Source organism: Cyprinus carpio, unplaced genomic scaffold (assembly GCF_018340385.1).
Source record: "Cyprinus carpio isolate SPL01 unplaced genomic scaffold, ASM1834038v1 S000006643, whole genome shotgun sequence".
Lineage (NCBI taxonomy): Eukaryota > Metazoa > Chordata > Actinopteri > Cypriniformes > Cyprinidae > Cyprinus > Cyprinus carpio.
In genome coordinates this window covers 916,691-939,996 of record NW_024879270.1, presented here as the reverse complement: position 1 = coordinate 939,996, position 23,306 = coordinate 916,691, and the positions used below count along the sequence as shown (strand labels likewise).

Here is a 23,306-nt window from a genome sequence, read left to right as displayed (position 1 = left end):
GCACTCGTCGGAAATGTAATGCCCCTTTTCATAATCGCGAGCTTCATCTTTCAAAATAAATGTAAAGACAGTTAATAATGTTCTTAGTTTTACCATCAGTTCAAGCTTGAAAGGGGAACAGAATTGCATGACAGACACAGTGATGAAGCTTGTATGTGTTTGCAGTACACAAGCCACGGACGGTTAAGACAGCTGACTCCACTGTGTGACTGTCTCCTCTCTCTCACACACACACACACACACACACACGACGCGCAGATACTATTGGCAAAACTCGCATTTGAACATTCATTAGCAAATACTTAAACTAATAACAAAACATACTTACAGTAGCTGATTCAGAAGCACCAGATTGTTGTAGCAAAGTCAGAATGACCTCCTCTTCTAGGTTCACGATACGGTCGTACATAAAATGCGTTGCTGTTCTGTTGTAAGTAATCTTAAAGATTCCTAAATGCATCTACTTTCGGAATTCCAAATAAAGTGGTTTTGCTTTCTCCTAGATACACACAGCATCTCACTGACATGACTGCTTCAACACTAACTGGGGTTACTGAAACCACACCTTCTTTCTTTGCGTGAATATTTGGGCGGCAATAAGCAAATATTTCCACAAAGTGACGTAGAGTTGTGGGGGCATGTTTGAATGAGCCGTTTTAGGGGGCGTGGCAGAGTCTTAACTTTGATAAAGAATATCTCTTTGGATTTGAGACTTTAGTCTTTGCAACTTTTCAGATCTTCTTCATGCACCAACAGCTTGTAACACTCCAACGAGAAAGGAAAAATTGAAATCGCATCATATGACCCTCCCTTTAATATCTAAACAGTTTTAATGATTCTGCAGCATATGCACAGCCTGTTGGACCACACATAATTTAAATTCAAAAACAACATTTAAAATGGAACTGAAGTCAAGATTTCTGAAATTACTGACCAGAATATAAATAATATGGGCTACAACAAGGTTCATTCCAGCACACAAGCAAATATGCCTGATATCAAGACATGTGATCCCCCAATCAGAAGGAAACACGATGCATTAAGAGCCGTGGGGTTAAAACTTTTGGAATTTGAAGATCAAGGTAAATTGTACTTAATTTGTTTTCCGGGAAACATGCAAGTATCTTCTGTTGCTTCTGAAGGGCAGCAATAAATGAAAAAAAAAAAAAAAAAATCCTTCAACAAAATAAGAACGATCTGGACATCTTCTCCTGTTCAAAAGTTTTCTTAATGCATTGTGTTTCCTTCTGGAGCATCAGTTAATGTTTGAACCTTTTTTAATAGTTGTGTTCGAGTCCCTCAATTGTACTCGGTGTGAAAAGAAAACTCATACAGTCACTGTTGGAAAGGGTTCAGATCTGCAAAAGATGCTGGAAAACTGAAGAATGCGCAGGAGCTGGAGGATTTTTCTGAAGAACAGTGCTCTACTGTTCAGAACAAACAAGGGACTCATGAACAACCATAAAAAAAAATGTCTGAACTGTTAGAACTCTTGAGAACGCGCTTCACAGCAGCCTGCATCATCTTCTTCTTGTTGCTTTATGGCGTATCGCAGACTTATAAGTGCATTAGCATTGACACTCCTGATTGAGATTGTAGATCGAGTGTTAATGGGCCATTTGAGAGATAGGTGGCGGTAATGCACTTATAAATCTGCGATCCGCCACAAAGCAACAAGAAGAAGATGATGCAGGCTGCTGTGAAGCGCGTTCACAAGAGTTCTAACAGTTTGGACATTGCGTGAATCAGAGGTAAAAAAAAAACTATATAAATACTGTTTCAGTTTCTTGCACAGACCGATCGCTTTGTGTCTTTACTCATCAATGCATCGTCATGAGCTGCAGGGTTTAATTTGGATTTTTCTGTGCATGTTTTTTCTCTCTCATAGATTCTGTTACCATTGCCAAGCATTGTATGAGAGAAGCTAAAAATCATAATTTGTGTTCTACTACATAAACAAAGTCACCTACATCTTGGATGCCCTGGGGGTAAGCAGATAAACATAAAATTTTCATTTTTGGGTGAACTAGTCCCTTTCAGAACCAAGGGTTCACAAACTTTTGAATGGGGTTGGTATTTTTTTTTAGCTATTTTTTTTTTCTTGTGGACTAAATGTAAACATCTTTTATGTAAAATATCTTAGGACAGAACTAAATTAAAAATAACATGCATGTTGTATGATCTCTATTATTTTGTTAAAATTATTCACATTTTCACAGACTCTGCGTGGGGTTCCCGAACTTTCGCATGCCACTGTACAACTGCTTATGTTTTAATAGGAAAACATGATAATCTGGCAATGCTGAAAGAGTGGCTATATTACTATGTTTCAGCTTTTGAGAGAAGTTTATTTATTTATTTTAGCAGTTTTAACAATGACAAACTACACAATTTTCAGTGAAACTCTGACTGCCCAAAATCTGATGTCTGGCTCTGACAAAAAAATCTGGCCAAAAAAAGAAAAAAAGAAAAAAAAATACAGGTAGATACATTTGTTGTGCTTCACGCAACATCCACCAGGTGGCACATGGAACAACATACTGTAGCTCAACACAGTAACTGGGCCAAATCAGACTGTTCTTGGCCACTTCAGCTTCACAATGGTCTGGAATCAATCTTTAAATATGCCTAGGCTTACAGATTACATAATGGGCCCTATTTTAACGATCTAAACGCCAAGTGTAAAGCGCATGGCACAGGTGCACTCAGGGCGTGTCCAAATCCACTTTTGCTATTTTAACGACGGAAAAATGGTTGGCACGCCCGGGCACATGGTCTAAACGGGCTGTCCCTATTCTCTTAATGAGTAATGGGTGTTTTTTGGGCGTAACGTGCAATAAACCAATCAGAGTCTCATCCTCCATTCCCTTTATGAGCCAGCTGCACTCGTGCCATGATGGATTTGCTATTTACACGGCGGAATTTGCCAAGCGCAAAGACAGAACACGTCTCCAAGATGAAATGGAGCTGCTCGTGTGCGAGCAAATAGATAGCCTAATTCTGATACATGACTATCCATTATGACATGTAGGCATTTTTATATTTAATTAGCCTACAAAAAATGTTTATGCATTGCAATCCTTTCATTTTTAATATTTGTTTGTGTGCTGCTGTGCGTCCCTGTGTTTAATAAGCAGCGTGTACACGCGTTGTGGACCCGCCTATACTAACACGCTCTTTAAATAACAAAGAAAAAACATTGCGCCAAACTTTAGACCAGGTTTGAGTTGGTCTATGGCGCAGTCTGTTTTCATCTCCTTAAAATAGCAATGCACCAGTAATGCGCCTGAACACACCTCTTTTTTAGACCAGCACACCCATGGGCACACAAATGGGTGCAAATGCATTTGCTAATTAATCGACGTGGCGCTGGACGGGAAAATGCACCGGGTGTATGATAGGGCCCAATATGTTTAACATAAACAGTGTCTGAAAATGTGTTAACTGCAATTATTGTGAGAAAACAAAAAATTCCCAGTATAATATGAAAAACAATTTACATGGGAAAATCCATTTACGTGTCACTCCAAGAGTGTAATGCAGTGCATCACGTTATGTGTTTTGTAAACATGCGATTCATAGCTCTCTGCAGGTATTGACAACATACTGTTTGCAAAAATATTACTCATTCAACTTAAGCACTTGATTATTCAATTACAATGACAAGAGTGTTGCAACAGTCGCATTACTACTTCATGCATATTATGTGTGCAGTCACAGTTATTTTTGTAAATATTTATGTCTTTTCAAAGTGAGTTTTTTTTAAGGGCTTTAAATTGCATTTACTTAAAATTGTTGTTGCAGATAGCTTATAATACTGAGATAGTTGTACAGATGAACAAGTTTGTGTCAATCATTCTTAGAAAGTTACCAGTAGTTCTCTTACAACAAAGTATTAATAATATAACGGCAAGGCAAATATTTGTTTCCTTGATTTATTTAATGAATGCTATTTAAAAAAAATGTAACTGTAATTCTACCTCCGCTCACATACTCTGCTTTCAGGTGGCAAAGCTCATTTTTAGGGCTGTAGCTTCATTATATTATACATATTTTATCATACATATATTATACATTACATATTAATTTTGTTTTACTTTAGCGGTTAGTGATACCTTATTTAAAAGAAGTTTTAAAAAATTTGTTAAATCTATAACTGTTTTTGTTGAACAACACATTTCTTGAATCCTCTGGAATCACATAATGATTATTTTATTTTATTATATAAAAAGTGTATTAAAGACTTTTAAGTTGCTCTTCTTTTGGCATGATAATTATGTTTTGGTGGAAAGTTGGCCCTTTGGAATATGGAAATTGCTGCGGCTACATTTTGTAATTTCTACTCTGTTGTTCTTCTAAAGTTATGTAAAAGCAAACTATCAGTGGTCAGCGGGGTAATGCCGTAGTTGTGTTGTGTGTTTGTATGTGTGTGTGTGTGTGTGTGTGTGTGTGTGTGTGTACCCGCCACTAGCAGCTCCTGGGGATTCTGAACTCAGTCGGCATCGTTCCAGCTGATTGGCCACAATCTGTCGCTCCACCTCCAATTCCCGAGTCAAACGCTCAAACTGCAGCTCCTAAACACAATACACACACTCAGTCTCTGTCTCTGATGAAGAACAGCATCATGATTGAGACTCCAAATGAAAGGCAGCAGTAAACACACGCACTGCATCTACCATAGTGCAACCTAAAAAATGCTTTAAAATGCCCTCAACAAAAACTAAAAGAAATGACGTCATGTACACGCACCCTAGTGTAACTGTAAGTTCTGTCCTGCAGCACTGAGGAGGTAATGCACTGCTCTAAAAGGTGACAACTATAAATTCTCAACACACAGAGAGAGCAGCACTCTAGAGGCCAATCAGAGCTTTACACTCCCACAGTCCCCGAAAAGGAAATTAGCAGACCTGATCCACTCAACTCAAACCCTGTCAGACCCTGCATTTCAGTGGGCCTTTGACTGTAGCAGATGTCCAGTATTTACCATATTTGCACCACAAGCGGTTTCTGAAAGGTATGAATACAGACACTGAATTTACAATAAACATCACATTGTCAACTGGCTGATTAGCCTAGCCAGCAAGCATGAAGAACGTCAACTCAGGGCTGAATCTCATCTGCTAATCTCATACATTTTTGTTCAATAATATTTTTTGATTATCATTTAGAATTTTGGGGGGATTTTATGACACTACACTGTATTTATACAATTATTTTTGTAAGATATTTTTTCCATTAATATGTTTTTTTTCACAGTGGAGGAGCTTGAGGAAGTGACTTCAACTCGAGATCTGATAAACCTACAGCCTAGTAGTGTTTAGAAGATAAGTATGAATGGAAAACCCAAATTATGTTGGTGGAGCTGAGTAGAAGGAGGGAATCCCAAACAGCTGATGCCAGGGCAAGGTGAGCACTGCTTATGGCAGTTAATCGAAAGATTAACAAAACTGCATTTAGAAATTTTATATAATAATAAAATTAGCTAATTAGTTAACAATTAGTTAAATGTGAAAATACATTTTACTGATAAACAAAAATGATGTCGCGTAGTCCGTTTGCTTTTGATAACAGATTACTATTTGCTTATTATGAGCACTAGAATCTGTTAGAATAATCTGTTTTAAGCATATGACCAGTTAGTCTGTTTTGTGTTACAACATTCCTGTAAATGTAATTCACAGATGGGGGTTTTGTTTATTGTGAATGAACATGCATGTGCTGATTGGCTGCACTGGGGGGATTTGGAACCATCCCACCAATGTCTTATGGTCTCTTTGAAGGCAGAAAAAGAATAACTGGCAAAACAGAACATCTGGTGCATTACCATGACAAAATTATTGAAAATATATCGGAGATATCATCTTTGTGCCAGTCTAATCTTTGGAATATTAGCAGTTTGTTATGTAGTGATCATCCCTTCAGTTCCTCTCTGATCCTCAAAAGATGTGTTTATTTACTATCTAACATAATTAAATGGTAGTGGACTGCATATATTTCAGGATATTCAAACACACTATTCCCCAAAAGGTACCTCCTTTTTATGTATCTGAAGTTAAGGTTTTGTGATGAAAGAAAAGATGTAGTTCAAAAGGTAACATCAGAGAGCTGAAGTCTGATCCTTGTCTTTTATTGTTTCGATGATTCCTCTTACAAGTTCACATTAGTTCAGACAAGGCTGCTAATGTCTAGCTTCACTGCTGCTTAAAAAAAAAATTGATCACAGCAAGGATCATTTGGGCAGGATACATACTGTCACCTATTTAGAGCTTTCAGTTACGTGACTAGCATGGAGACCTGGAGGGCAAACCATCCACAGAACTGCAGCATAAGCCTCTCAATTTTCCATCTGTATCAAGCCATGAATACTCAGATCACTTCTCAAAAGAAGGAAAACAAAGACCTGTCAACAAACTGCAAGGTTTGGGCACTTGTAATCTCTATACAGCATCTATCTCTGATCTGACACATTGGCTGCATCTAAAAATCACACACTAAGTAGGTACAACATTTGATCGTTCAAACAAGCGAGTACATACTTCATGACTGTTAGAAAAGTACATTCTATATGGTATGAATGTGTGGTGTATGAATGAAATTCAGACGTACACCTGCAATGCCATGTCATGCCAACAAGGACAGCAAGGTGATGACCAACTAAGCTCGTCCCGGTCATGTAGGTTTATGTTTTACAACATTAGGAAAAACTAAACTAGCCCAAATAAGCCTCTGCAGATGATCCAGAATGCAGCTCAATCAGCCAAAGAGTGTCCGCGTCAAACCCCTCCTGCTCCAAGGCCACAAAATCTAATTTTTAAGGGGGTCATGAACTGGCTTTTTTGTTATTTGACACTGTTGTCTGAGGTCCAATTATGACATTCGGATGGTTTTTACATTCAAAACCATCCAAATCAATAAGTAATAGGCAATTTTCTATTCTGATTTTGAGGTAGGGCTGTGCGAAATGGACAAAAAAAACTATCACGATTATTTGATCAATTTTGCGATTTCGATTTTAATCACGATTTTGACACACAGACATGCAGTCATAAATGCATTCAGTACAAATTTGAAAACATACGAAGTCAAAAAATACCCCTAAGTTGTCAAACAAAATGTCAAAATAAAATAAAACCCCTTTTTTTTTTTTTTTGCCATGCATTGGTCATTAGAGCTCTTTATCAAAAGGTTGTAACATGTATACTCGGTGCAGAAGGCAGCAGCAGACGTTATTGTAACCCGCATATAAAGCACATTAAAAAATAATGCGCGAGCGCAAAGTCATGCAGATTTCCTTTGTTTTGTCACAAAACCAGACACCTGCGTGCTCAACCACTAAGTAAAGATGTCAAAAATCCAGAGTCGCGGCGTCAGAGCAGATCTACTGGAGGGGCATGGATCATCGGCGGGGGGGGGCACCCTGTCGTTTGATAAATATTTTTTGAACGGCATTGGCCAACATCATAGTAGCAGGAATCCAAACTAAATCTGAAAGATCTATATAGAATGACAATGAACGATTTAGACTTGGTTTTTATAGAAGACAGCGCTGTAATTTGCTGTTTGGCCGACCGGATACGGCAAGAGTCAGTTAGCTCCAATGATCAAAAAAACCCTAGAAAGCTCCAAAAAATAAATGACGAAATAAAAGGCCTTTTTTTTGCTCCACTCACCGGTCTCGAGTCCCACGGAGGAGATTGGGAGGATACAAAAGAGGAGCGCCATGCCTGGGTTTTATTTTGTGTTTGGTTTTTGTTTGTGGTCATAGAGGGGCTGTCGCGCTGTTTTATCATTTAAAGTTTTATTTGAATGTTCGCCGGTGCTTCTTCCCGTGATTATGGAGTTTTTTATATTATTACAAGAATGTCATTATATAATTTTTTAATGTTATTTTTAGGTGATTCCTAATGAAAGATACGATTGTTATTGTTCAGAATACGATTCCATATAAGTTAGTTCACAGCGACCCTCAAGTACTCTAGCCCTATCCTCGCGTTCTACGAGTTCAGTAGCCTACAATTTTTGGGAAACGCGCGAGGAATTGCCTAATGTAACCTTGCAGAGAGCGCTTTTAAGAGCGTAGGCTACAGTATCGGGAAAACCCGGCCCAGTGTAAACAACAGAATGACAGAAAATAATAATATTGGTGCAAGGAGAATGAACAAGGGGTGTTTATTTGGGCTGTTGTCGGCCACAGTACACACCCCGCAAGAGAAGCGCGTTTTAAAACCCTTACACACACACAGGGCGGAGCCTCTTTTCAGATCCAACTCGAACATCCAATAACAGTTCGCAACACAAAAATGAATAAAGTGCAACATTAAACATTAAGCACATTGTTATACAAACACAACAACATTTTGAACATGCTACACTATAAATATAATATAGGCTAAATACAAAAACATAAAATAAAAAGGCCTACGAGCAATATATTTTTTATACAAACAAATTACGACGACAATAATAAAACACCGAATCCAGTTTTGAAGCTTTAAAATCGCATCAGCAGATGTTTCTTTAAGGCCTTTTGATATCATCACACAAATGTGCACAAAACATTCGCAGAACACGCGTGTCTCTGATTACAGGCTGCAGAGGTTTTAAACCATTTTCGTAAATCCTGCTATAATATCTTTAAATGGATTTTCGCGTGCTGCAAATCAAAGAGAGCGTGCGTGCGATTCCCCAGTCTTTTTAAACAGTTTGAACATTTAATATGTAACTAAAAGGGATATTTAATTTTTTTCATCAATGACCGCTCACTCGAATGCCCCACCACACTGCTCCTCTCACTCACTCTCTCTCTATTCTCATGCGCTAGATATTCATTCTTTTCGCACCTCTCGATTTCTAAACTTTTCTGTTCACATCTTTTTCCGTGTGCAGTGTGACGCTCTGATCCATTAACATGGGCTCGGAAAAAATACGGAAAATTGTGCTATAAAGCGATTTAGAAATCGCGCACGCTCAAATCGTGATTTTATTACGATTTCGATTAATCGCACAGCCCTATTTTGAGGTCGGCTCAAGAAACGCTGGGTTTTTATGGGCGTGTCGCATTGAAAACTTGGAAGTGAACGCCCACTGCTATTATTGGATAATAGTTTTACATAGTAAACTAATTTTCTGTGTGTCAGTTTGACAAGCTACGACCTTCATAGTTGGAGCCTTCTGTATGACTTTGGTTAGACACATACACGTAATCAGGGGTCTCATTTATAAATGCTGCATACGCACAAAATGGGCATAGAAACATGCGTACGCAATTTTCCACGCACATATTGTGATTTCTAAAAAATAAACTTGCCGTAAATATGAACGCACCATACGAACATTCTAGACCATGCGTAAGCACTCTTTTTCCTGGAGTGAAAAAAGTAATTAAGTAAACAGTTTTCATGTCGATATACACATTTACATTAAATACTCCACTCGCATTAATGGATATAAACACTAAAATTACATAATTTTACAAAAAACTTAATTACATAATTTTATTAACAATAGGCTACATAATTTTCCTGTGGTATGTTGTTTTAATGACAGCGAGGAGTAATAATTAATCTTTAAACTAAACTACAGATCACATGTTATGAGAATTATTTTAGTGAGAACAATGATCAATGATGCCCACTTACTTTGATATTATGATGGACACTGCTGGATTCAGTGGTCGAACGGTCCATTGTCCGGTATAGGACCAATGATAATAGCTTACTGTACAACCACAGCTGCACGGAGGTGTTGATGTGTTGTGAAGGCATCTCAACATAATGAAAAATACCACTATATTTGAAGGATATAACTAGGAGAAAACGGTAAGATTTGCACATTTCCTTTTTAAAATACTTTGTCAATGACGAGCCGAATCAGACAATTGTATTTACACTGCAGTAAATATGGACTTATCTGTTTCCACTAAAAATAGCTAAAAGATGTTCATCAGCAAAACTGCATACATTTAATCAGATTTTTTTAAAACAATTGAAATACTATTTGTCCAGTGGAAAAGAATGAGATAACTCTATTCTAAAATATATCTGAAAACATCTGGATATTTTCATATATATTATTAAACATAACAAGGATACTGGATAATTTTTAGCAATAAAAATGAATGTGTATGGCACAAATGGCATTATAGTCCCCATCTCATATTTCCTTAATGTCTCGGTGTTAAACATCGTGTCACGTGCATGAGAATATGCATGGAAATGACATGCAGATGAGGTTATGCATAGTAAAATTAGGCGTTGTAACAGCATGTTTATTGCTTGGTCACTCGATCCGGTTCAGCACCACTTATGTTATTTCCTTACAATGTCATGAGTGAATCAGTGTGAGTGGGTACAGGGTTAGGCGTTGATATTTTTGTGTTGATGTTGTTTTGTGCCTATGTTTTGTTATATTTTGGATAGTTACATTATATGGTGTTGCGTTTGGTACTGGTGTCAATAAAAGCTTTTATTTCAGTAACAAGGACATTTTCAGTTCTAAAAAATTACAGGATATTCTTTTAGTATGATGACCTCTTATTAAAAGCTCAAGTTAAAGTTGATTTTTCAATTCATGAACACTTTAATGTTTTGACACTGGCTTTCAGGACTCCACCTGGAAAGTGAAAGTGAAAGTGAAGTGACATTCAGCCAAGTATGGTGACCCAGCTCCTCCCCACCTCACTACTACAACTGTGCGCTCCCTCCCGCCAGCTCAGGTGACTGAATGAGCAGTGCCTTGCTGCTCCTTCACAACAAGGCAAAAAAATCAATCTCCAAAACCTTCACCCTCTCGGTTCCTCCCTGGTGGAATGAACTGCCAACCTGCACTCAAAAAGCTGAGGCCATCACATCTTTCAAAATGAAGAGAAATCTTTTGTAAGTCGCTTTGGATAAAAGTGTGCGCTAAAGGCATAAATGTAAATGTTATCATTGTCATGTGCCTCATGGCGCCATTTGCGTTACTTCACTGCCATTCATAACTCCTCTCCTCCTTAAATCATGTGCACTTCAGATTCGGAGTGGAAGTAGTAGGTAAATCGGGTACATGTCTGTTTGAAACATGGCGGCAATACATTTATAATACATAATATATGTATTTACGCATCTATCAAGATATATAATACATGGCTATATCTATATAGAGACATCAGTGAGCACAAAGTATAGTGAATACTTTCACTACTTTCACTCATATTTAGTTGTGATGCCATGTATAAATAAGCGACAGAAATGAATAAGTTTAATAATTTTGAATTCAGTTGTAGTAATTTGGGATTATTGGTTCAAAATATATTTCTTCACAGTAATTATAACCCATTAGTCTTCTGGGTTGTTATGTCACGGCTGCAGCACTCTACGTGCAGAGTAGTGGGTCCCCAGGACCAGGAATGCAAACCACTGCCTTAAAAATGTGTTACCCAAGAGCTGAGAGCCAGAGTTCTTTGTCAATGTATCAAAATGACACAGTCAGCACATTCACGCAAGGACACAAGATGACACCTTTTTTTGAGAGACAATCACCCAGTTGCAAAGCATACAACTTAAAAGTGCACATACTAACACAGTGAACAAAACAACACAATGGTATGCATCTACCGAAGGTATGGTTGGCCAGGTTTGATCAAAAGCATATCAGTGTGAATAAATATATATTGCACATAAAGGACTTCAGCAGAAACCTAATATGTCATGAACATAATGCACGTATCATGGAAATGGAAACAGTTATCTCAGAGCACCAGCTCTTCAGTCTTTAACTATGGAGGATCTGACACAATAACCATTAAAGTAATATTCCAATATAATAAAAGGAAAGTAAAGAATTAATAGAAGGATGTGATATTTGATTTTGGATGAAACATACAATATATCACATTCTGCAACAGCTCTGATTTAAGTGATCAAACTAAATCTCTTCCAAAACCTCAGGGCAAAACCCTGAGATAACATGACAAGAAAAGCAAGAAAAACTAGTAAAGAGCAAGACACCAGTAAACTCACTGTGACATCGCTCGTCCCAGCCTTTCTACAACTCTGCGCTACAGTCACAGGAAAAGATGTCCCTCTCTCTCTTTCTCACTCCTTCCCTGGATAAACTGCTAGATGGGTGGTTTACAGTCTGAGGGCTAAACTGTCTAAACGCTGCTCAATTAAACAAGCTTCTCTTGTTCTCTCCTCTCCTTTCTTTTAATTTGAGAGAGTACTTCAACAAAACGAGTGAAAGTTTCCAGGAAATTCCTTTTAAAGGAAGAGGAAATGACATTGGCCAGGTATTATCCAATAGAGATTTATTTCCTGTTGACACTAGTCAACAGTAGAGGGAGAACGGGAAGAGAGTATGACTTTTCCCTCAGCTTTTCACACTTAAATCACCTAGTGTCTTTTTTAACCCTGGTATAAAATAGCCCTTGCCTATCTTGTTCCATGTTTCACAATATTCTTAGTTGTGGAGTCAGGTTTTGTAATTTCACACTTTATACTCTAAAACCCAGGTTAACATACCTATACATTTACAAAATTAATAAGCAGGCATGTGATCAACCTACAGTCGTGGCCAAAAGTTTTGAGAATTACATAAATATTAGTTTTCAAAAAGTTTGCTGCTAAACTGCTTTTAGATCTTTGTTTCAGTTGTTTCTGTGATGTACTGAAATATAATTACAAGCACTTCATACGTTTCAAAGGCTTTTATCGACAATTACATGACATTTATGCAAAGAGTCAGTATTTGCAGTGTTGGCCCTTCTTTTTCAGGACCTCTGCAATTCGACTGGGCATGCTCTCAATCAACTTCTGGGCCAAATCTTGACTGATAGCAACCCATTCTTTCATAATAACTTCTTGGAGGGTGTTTTGGTACCATTCTTTATTCATGGCTGTGTTTTTGGGCAGAATTGTGAGTGAGCCCACTCCCTTGGATGAGAAGCAACCCCACACATGAATGGTGTCAGGATGCTTTACTGTTGGCATGACACAGGACTGATGGTAGCGCTCACCTTTTCTTCTCTGGACAAGCCTTTTTCCAGATGCCCCAAACAATCGGAAAGGGGCTTCATCGGAGAATATGACTTTGCCCCAGTCCTCAGCAGTCCATTCACTATACTTTCTGCAGAAGATCAATCTGTACCTGATGTTTTTTTGGAGAGAAGTGGCTTCTTTGCTGCCCTTCTTGACACCAGGCCATCTTCCAAAAGTCTTCGCCTCACTGTGCGTGCAGATGCGCTCACACCTGCCTGCTGCCATTCCTGAGCAAGCTCTGCACTGGTGGCACTCCGATCCCGCAGCTGAATCCTCTTTAAGAGACGATCCTGGCGCTTGCTGGACTTTCTTGGACGCCCTGAAGCCTTCTTTACAAGAATTGAACCTCTTTCCTTGAAGTTCTTGATGAACCTATAAATTGTTGATTTAGGTGCAATCTTAGTAGCCACAATATCCTTGCCTGTGAAGCCATTTTCATGCAACGCAATGATGGCTGCACGCGTTTCTTTGCAGGTCACCATGGTGAACAATGGAAGAACAATGATTTCAAGCATCACCCTCCTTTTAACATGTCAAGTCTGCCATTCTAACCCAATCAGCCTGACATAATGATCTCCAGCCTTGTGCTCGTCAACATTCTCACCTGAGTTAACAAGATGATTACTGAAATGATCTCAGCAGGTCCTTTAATGACAGCAATGAAATGCAGTGGAAAGGTTTTTTTGGGATTAAGTTAATTTTCATGGCAAAGAAGGACTATGCAATTCATCTGATCACTCTTCATAACATTCTGGAGTATATACAAATTGCTATTATAAAAACTTAAGCAGCAACTTTTCCAATTTCCAATATTTATGTAATTCTCAAAACTTTTGGCCACGACTGTAGATCAGTGTGATCAGCTTTTTTTTGTATTATTATTATTATTATTATTATTATTATTATTATTATTATTATTACTACGGGGCAAGCACCTAATTTATCTCTTCTTCTTTTTCATTTTCTTTTTTTCTTCTTCATGAGTGTATGGCAGTCCACAGAACTGCTTGCAGGAGAGTTATGAAATTTAACACAGAGCAGTGTTAATTTTGGCAGGCATTTTTGATTTAGTCTTAGTCTTAGTCTTGAGACGAAAATGCTTAATAGTCTTAGTCACATTTTAGTCATTTGAGTCTTTCATAGTTTTAGTCTAGTTTTAGTCGACGAAAAGTCATTGCATTTTAGTCAACTTTTAGTCACTACTTTTAGTCAATAGTTTTTAGCCAAACTGTAGTTACCAAAATTTATCTTGGTAGCTATATTTTATATGTAGTTTTCAAATTAAAATAATCATTAATTGTTCTCTCTTTAGACCAAATCAATTAATCTTATGAGAAATTTGAATCAAGGACTGAATTTGGAAAATCTTGAATAAATTATGTACAATTTTCATTTTTGGGTGAACTTTCCCTTTAAGTGAAAAAGGAGCAACTTCTTTATATATATATATATATATATATAAAGAAGCACAATAAGACAAATACAATAGAGATACAAATTAAACTCATTTTTCAGATACTGTAGGTTTTACTTCACGTATACATTTATTTATCATCTTTTGTTGGTTAACATTAATGACAGATAGGTATTTAATTTGGAATGCTGTCCTTTTAAGACGGAAGGTATGCATGAAATACTGACACACGTTCAGTTTTCACCCACCTGTTCACGTTCACTTAATCCATAACCTACTGTATTTACGTGAGATACTCTCTACACGATAAACATTTGGACTGCTGTGTGTGTATTTGAGTGCTGAGAACTGATCGCGCTCTGTACAGTTTATGAGAACTGAGTAATGTGGAGGGTGCGCGCGCGAGAGAGAGAGCACTTCTATCAGCGTGATTTCGCCTATCCCGCCTTCACTAACTTTAAGTTAATCGACTAGTGACTCCCGGGAAAAACGGGCCGTTTGGTTACCTCATCCCTACCCCTTCGGGTGCTGAGGCCATTGTTTCAGATCGCTAGTTCGCGTTTTATTAGTTTATCCATCCACTGCGGCTGCTGTACTGATATGCAAACAGCCCTTATCTGATCGCAATCCAATGACGCACATTTTGAAAGACAAAAGCCTATAGACCCCTTAATCGCCTACGTCACTGTGACGTCACCGCTCTAGCTGGAGGCAAAACATAAGGAAGAACTCATAGCAGGCGTGGTAAAAGTTTGAGGTTTTGACTTTAAAATGTCGTATTGTTGTGTTTTTGGCTGCCAGAATAGAAGGAACAGCACTTTTGGTTCAAAAACTAAAGTTTTCACCGGATCCCGGCCGACATTCCTTCACAGAAATCAAGAAGACAATTGTGGTTGAATGCAATACGGCGTACAGACTAGACAGAGAACGACGATCATAAATAATGCTCGTGTTTGCAGTGCACACTTCATATTAGGTAAAATAATAATATATGCATATGTACTGGTGTGTTGGTTTTATTTAGTACAAATCAGCAAGTTTATGTTTTATAGGTGAAAAGTCACCAACCTTCAGCGCACTAGCTATCTTAAATGTTAAACAAACATACAGCGATAGATGTGTGTGCCATCCTTTGAATGGTCTCTTAAAATAATCCACATTGCTAATCATAGTTAGCCCAGCGATATGTTACATTAGACAATAAGCCTTGACAAAATTCCCCAAACCACCCGAAAGTAATTCATATGTTGTCTAGGAAATATCCAAAACCTGGTTAAAATGTTTCCAATGAGAACAAGATACAAGAACTACACCAGGCTTAGCTATAAATAAATAAATAAATAAATTAGGCTACTGTAATGTTATCCACTCGTCATTATATTTTGGTCAGATAACCAGTTTGGTCAGTGAACTGAGTGATCAACTGAATCAATTGATAAATGTATGCTAACTCCCACTTTTTTTATTATTATTTTTTTTGTCACGGACCCGGAGAGTCAGTGACTGTACATATTCGGACAGTTCCGAACCTTCTTCTGCATCCATGTTTAATAAATCCCTCCTAAAACGTGCTAGTTTACGCTTGTCAACATTGCGTCCGCGCCTCTTTTTGCCTCCAGCTAAGCCCCGCCCACCCGGAGACGTTGCAATGTTTACAAACTTTTAAGGGGTCTATAGGATGCATTTTGAATGTCCGGTAGTCCTCAAATAACATTATAGTCCAGTCTCGTCTAGTTAACGAAAACGCGGCATACATTTCGTCATAATTTCGTCATCAGTTATTATTTTTAGCTCGTCAACGTCTCGTCTTAGTCACAGAAAAAATGTTCGTTAACGAATATTTTTCGTTGTCGTCTTCGTTAACGAAATTAACACTGACACAGAGATAGAGGACAGTAAAAAAAAAAAAAAAACAACAACAAACAAAAAAAACCTTTGGCAGACTCTCTATAGCACTACCATCAGGCCAAATTTGCACTTATGTTTATGCTAGTACCTTCTTGGCTCATGCCAAACTGAAAAAAGGTGGGGCTTTTTTTTCCTTGGTTGTCTTGTGATTGTTCTGATTGTACTACTGTGATGAAATGACTTGTGTTGTTGTGTTTTTAATACACACCCACTGGTAAAAATAAATCTGTCTATCTGTCTATCTGTCTATCTATCTATCTATCTATCTATCTTAAAGAGCTGATAAAACATCACAATAATCCACAAATAATAATAATAATAATAATAAAAAAAGAAAAGAAAACAAAGCTGTGTATTTGTAATTAGTCCATCTTCTAGAACTTTTAAATTTAAACTGTTTCTTCTGGCCAAAAAACAAGTCTATAATCCATAATAATGCTTCCTCCAGTGAAAAAGTCCCGTTGTCCTCTCATATCAAAATCCACAGCCATATTTGTTTAGATTTTGCTTGTAAATGCTGCTTAATATGTGCATATTTCTCTCCTCTTTCAGACAATTTTTTTTTACTTTTTTTCACTGGAAAGCATTACTACGGACAAATGACTTGTATTTTAGCTGGAAGCAGCTTTAGCCAGTTTAAAGTTCATCTTAATGAAGAATTTGTTTATTACAAACATGCAGCTTTTTGACCGGAGGGTTACAGCTGTCAGGAAGTGTAGAGGCTCTTGCTTTGAATGACATCAGCGGCCACAGGGCATCAGTAGTTTCTCTGCGCCTAGTAGTGGGTTTCTTAGCCTTAACTTTGGTTTTTGTTTAGATTGATTGATTGATTTTGGTTTAGATCAGGACTCTGGGCGAGTTCTTGGCTTCAAGGAACTGTTTTACCCATTTTGCAGTGTGACAGGGCATTGTCCTGCATGAAAATTGCAGGCTGATTGGGAGATGCTTGCAAGGACTGAACAGCACTGAACAGGCAAGCAATTCCAGCTGCAGTGTTGAACCGATTCCCCACTGAGGGTCTCCACATTATCCTGTCCTCTCATGCATTTGACGACCAGACTTTTTTAGGTGGACTTAAACGTGTGTCATCATAAAGATGCAATATTCTAGAAATCACAGATTTGGAACAACCAACTTCTCTTGCAATGGCTGAAAGGGTCATCCCTTTAGCCTTTATCTGGACAACCTCCTGTTTTCAGTCACCTTAGAGTGGCCCAGCATCTTGCAATCTCAGTAAAATTTGAGGAATGCTGCCAGTAAAACAGGGTTTATCATATAATTAAGGAAATTAGCACAAGGTGCCAGATTAACGCCAATAACTTGGAGGTATCTGTAAATGTCCTCTAATTTTTATCAGAGTTCTTTTTCAAATATCTCATTAAAGTTTTTTATACTGTGCTACGGAATACAATTAATTTATGAAATGTGCTAAAAAACTGCCCTCCTACTCCTGTTAGGATAACTTCAAACAGGACAAAGCAGTTGTTCTCTATTTTTAAGCTCCACTGTATTTCTCAGGTCTGAAAAATACAGAAAATCGTACAAATATGGAAAAAAAAAATTGCATCCTTGAATAATGTTGCCTATAGAAGTACCCTAGCACCCAACATCTTTAAATCAATGCTTTTCAATCTAGAAAAAGTTTCAGCACTTTATGATAGTTAACTCCAATATTAAAATTCCCTCATCAGTTACTCACCCTCATTTATCATTCCAAACCCTTTATGACTTTCTTGCTTCTGTGAAACACAGTTTTTGGTACAATTGACTTCAGTTGTATGGATAAAAAAAACAAAAAACAAAAAAAAAACCCAATTCACTATATAACAATACAGAAACAAAATGTGTGTGAAGAAGGTTCTTACCTGTTCTTTGACAGAAGCCAGAATGTTGGTTGCAGTGTTGTCCGACTCCATGCTGTGAAGCGCTGGCACGGCACCTTGCTGTGTGCCTGGGCTTGGCTTCGGAGCTGGCATTCCTCCTGTCAACACATGACACATGCCTGTGATTTGAACATTCACAAGAGCTTATGGAAGCAGTGGACGGACTGGTTTAGATCATACAAAAAAAATACACTAAACGCCAATATTTGGCGCTAAAATGAAATGAACTAAATTTAAAACAATGGATTCCTATAGAGTTGCTACTGATTCCATTCTATCATATTGCATGTTTAAAGCTAAAACACTTTAGAATATTAGCAGTCAGAAAGAGAGATCTGTGAAATATTATCAGTAAGAAAATGTAAGAAAAAAAAACCCAACAACCTGGAATTAAAAATAAACTGTAGCTATGACCTTTGAACTCTACAGATTAGAGCAGAATCTCAAAAATGACTCTATAATAAAATGCCTGAATATACGCAATTCATAAACTGGGGAGTAATGATAAAATCATGTCATGATTCAGTTTGGTACACAATACTATTTTCACAATATTATACTACATAACACCTCAAGCAGAATGAATGAACGAACGAATGAACGAAGTTAATAGGAAGTTTTGAATTCTAAGACATGTTAAACACATAAGTTAGGCAAAATTATGTTAGACACACATGCTCTGTCAGATTACGTACATTAAAAAAAAAGTGCTAAATATTGTATATTTTAAAAAACCGTCACATTTTTTTTTTTAAAATAAATTTTTAATGGCAGTACATGACTATTCAGTAAAATGATAGCCCTATTTTAATTAACTAGTAAATTCTGACAAATTGCAATTCCCCCATTGCATTATCATGTATTATATTCAGCATTATAAATAGTAGTTTAAGTCTGGGACTACACCTGGTACTAACATGCATTTTTTGTTATTGGATCAGAAGTGGTCAGCGGATACAGGTGGAAACAGGAAAAAACATGGAGGTAGTCAGAAACACATGTGACCATATGGCATTGTAAAGGCCCATTCACACTGCACCGACAAACACACGTTCCTTGGGTACTGTCTGATCAGTGTGTTAACCCCTGTTGGTGTCATCTGGCATTAGTCAACGCTTGTTTTCACCGACTGAACATGCTGAATCAGTGTTTGCCGGGTCTTGGAACATCTGAGAAGTGACGTACTGTACTCAGTCGGTTGTCAGTGTTGGTCTGCTTCTGTCAGTGCTGTGTGAATTTACCTTCAGGATCCAGGCTTCCCGTCACCGCCCACTAACCTAACACACAATCTTTTTGGGACGTGTTGCAAGCACACCAAAACAAATCATTCAAGATTCAGGGTTGTACCAAAACACGCAGATTACAGTCAAAAACTTTTAAATATTTGAATTAATTTCCTTTTCTGTAAACCGCATGGTTTTGTGGATTCAGTAGTGGTGGCCCACAGCTCAAATATGAAATTGATAGCCAAACTCATCATACCATAGGAATCATGTACATCGATTATAGAGGTAATGTGTCAAGTGTCATTCTTTGTAGATTAACAGCATGTCAATGCATAAACCTCTCTATTCCACAGTTGAACACTTCACAGAATTTTTAAGATGCAGACAGTATTGTCAGAATATAAAAGGAAAAATGAATATAAAACGAGAGACAAACAGGTGCCAGAACACAGACTCAAATTGGATCTGGCTCAAATTAAGTCCTAGAGAAAACAACCTCAGATTTGATAAGGAACACGGCCAGAGTGACTTTCTAGGTTAATTCACCAAAATGTACATTTTTTTTATATATATATAAAAATAGATACATATATTATACGTTTTTTACTTGTGTTTTCAAACATCAGCTGATACCGATCACAGTATTTATTTTTAAAAGGTAACGATACTGAACTGAACCAAAACTGAACTGACTTGAGCTGAATAATGACGATACTGGCTTTTTATACCTGCTTTACAGCAGAATTTAATTTGACACATAACTTAAGAAGATTAGGGATGCAACGATACCATTTTTTCAGAACCGATCCGATTCTGAGTATCTGCCCATACCGACCCAATACGATACCAGCACAGTTTTTTTAAATCAATGTAGAATTTCTATAGCCTATTTCTCTGTGTTGACCTGATCGTCACTCTTTTGTGTGTTAAACACAATCTACTACATATAGACAACTTCATTTTAATGGAAAATTACAAATGAAAATATATATAATCATAATCTATGACAAATATACTATTATAAACTAGGTTAGTGGATAATTCAGCAGCAAAAGATACTCTAGAAAAATCATGGGTGCACAATTTTATAAGATCTATTGAAATATTTTATTTACAAATAAAAGTGAATAAGTGTAAAATCTGGTAAAATATTACACATTGCTCTTTGTATTGTTGAAAAATACTTTCATGAAAAAAACAAGTATATACATTTATATAGAAATCTAAAAGAGTTTCTTTTAAATGTATAGCACAGTAATAAAGCCAACAACATTTGATAGATAGGACAGAATAAGAAAGGCTATTAATAATCTTTGATTGCGCAGAAAAGGATTATAATGCTAAAGTAGGGCTGTGCGATTAATCGAAATCGTAATAAAATCACGATTTGAGTGTGCGCGATTTCTAAATCGCTTTATAGCATGATTTTCCGCGGTCCCGACCTCCCGCAGTATGCTATCCAATCCAATCAGAATGCAGCGCATTAAGTGTAGCACGAGAACAGAACAGACTGGGCATATGCCTAACACCAGGTTCACACACTGTCTGTGATGCGTATTTTTTCCGAGCCCATGTTAATGGATCAGAGCATTCACACTGCACCCGGTAAAAGATGTGAACAAAAAAGGTTAGAACTCGAAAGTTGCGAAAAGACTGAATATCTAGCGCATGAGCATAGAGAGAGTTATGAGTGAGTGAGTGAGAGGAGACATGTTTTAAGTGCGCGCACTCTCTCCGGACGAGAGCAGCGTCTATCTGAGCACGTGTCTGGTTTTGTGAAAAAGCAAAGGAAATCTGCGTGCGACCGGAGAGATTCGCGCTCGCGCATTATTTTAATGTGCTTTCGCGTTACAATAACGCGCTCTCGCTGCTGCTTCTGAACCGCATACACATACTGTATACGCACTGCAGATGGATTACGTGTGAACCTTGGGCAATAAATATATTTCAGCACCTCAGGCACCGCTACAATGAGCTTTAATTTATTTTTTGCCATATGTCTAAACATTTTGTTTGGCATCTTTACTTAGTGATTATTTTGACTTATGTCTGTTCTAGAGGCATGTTACAACTTTTTGGTAAAGCTCTCATTGGATTTCTTTTGGAAATATGTTTCAAATTTATACTGAATGCATTTATGACTAAAGCATGTCTGTGTCAAAATCGTGATTAAAATCGAAATCGCAAAATTGATCAAAAAATCATGATAGTTTTTTTTTTGTCCATATCGCACAGCCCTATGCTAAAGGCACCAGTGGCACAGAGCGTTTACGCGTATCTCGTGCACAGAATGATGAGCTTGAAACAACACGGAGTCACAGTGCGCAGGCTGCTCAGCCCTAAGAGTCTGCATAGAGAAGTCAGTACAACACACATGCTGCTCTGCTCGTGTTCATCTTCAGTTCTCTCTTCACAGCAGTTCAGTCAGTGTACTGACTGAGTATGAATTACCCCAGGATATTGGTTTATTTCGATTCAGAGGGAGTGTCAGCCACGTTAAAAATGAATAACTTAACTAATTTGTGAATTAAATGGATACTCCATCCCAAAATTACAATTTTGTCATTAATCACCCCCATGTCATTCCAAACCCGTAAAAGCTTTGTTCGTCTTCGGAACACAATTTAAGATATTTTGGATGAAAACCGGGAGGCCTGTGGCTGTCCCATAGACTGCAGATCTTCATCAGTCAAGCTCGCCTTGGCTACTGCAATTTTCCTCACTGTATATTTACAATAAGATGAAATAGAATATCAAATACAATACTATCAAATACAAAAGTGTACATATACAGCCTACATTACAATGAAACAAAATATTATATCAATTGCCTCTTTTTATTTTCATTTTAACATATAGATAAATTGAAATAAAGACCAAAGATTATCTGTTAGATTTACCCAAAACAAATGATATTTTGTTTAACCACTAAAGAGACATCAGAGCCAGCAGCAAATGTCAGAAGGACTAGCCGAGTTGAGACAGCTCTAGGCAGATACATGAGCACTGAGCTTCCACTGATCGCAAGGACCTGTTCGTCTCCAAAATCGGCGAACCACATTTTTAAATAGGCGCTGTCTTCATAAATAAACCACAGATTTGAGTTTTAAACAACTACATTCTCGACTGAAATTCTTTTAAAACTACATTCCATGACACAATTACAGTTATATTTTGAAAATTATCCGAATAAATGGTGGTTGAAATCACAATGCTGCGTGAACTCAACCAATCAGCATGCTCAGCGCCCAAGTCTTTTAACCGGAACTTTATTTAGATCCTGGTCCCTGCGGTGGAAACACACCGAGTACTAGCCCAAAGACCCTAGTTCCTGAGTAAAGTTCCAGCGGTGGAATCGCGGCTTATTCCTTTTACGTTATAAAACAACAAAACACAAAGAGAAAAATCACTTCCTGCTCTTGACTGAAGAAATTTAATACAGCTGCTTTAGGAATCAGTTTATATCATGTTTTATTTTTATATTTGTTCATTCAATTTCTTGAATGCTCCTGCTAAATACACATATTGTACCTGAAAATAAAGCACTGTTTGTTTTATTTGTATATTATGTGTAGTTGTAATGTGTATCTTTGTCATTCTTTTATCTTTGTTATTAAAAAATAAGAACAAAGATTTTTATCTTCGCCGTCTTTGGCCCAAATATCTGCCATTCTTTTTTTTTTTTTTTTTTTTTGTTACATTGAAAGGCTTTGTCTTTATAATTGGGAAATTAGTTTGGCTGTAATGCTCAGACAACTTGCAAAATAGTAAAACCAACATGACAAAGAATCGTGATAAAATCGTGAATCATGATATTTCTAAAAGAAACCGTGATATGAAATTTTTTCCATATCGCCCA

General features: G+C 37.3%; 1 protein-coding gene across 8 annotated transcripts in view; it reads right to left on the bottom strand.

The window, feature by feature from the left end:
* The window catches only part of LOC109073638 (plakophilin-4-like), a 128,740-nt gene that overhangs the window by 83,496 nt on the left and 21,938 nt on the right, over window positions 1-23,306 (bottom strand). For 4 of the 8 annotated variants that reach the window (XM_042755118.1, XM_042755117.1, XM_042755121.1 and 1 more), the window contains exons 2-3: window positions 18,204-18,319; window positions 4,462-4,574 (exon numbers count right to left, since the gene is read on the bottom strand). In XM_042755118.1, coding sequence (XP_042611052.1) covers window positions 4,462-4,574; window positions 18,204-18,314 — 224 coding nt within the window. In that variant the 5' untranslated portion in view covers window positions 18,315-18,319. Of the gene's footprint in view, window positions 1-4,461; window positions 4,575-11,999; window positions 12,438-18,203; window positions 18,320-23,306 lie in introns of those variants that run through there. The other 4 variants (XM_042755123.1, XM_042755120.1, XM_042755124.1 and 1 more) reach the window with 2 other exon arrangements.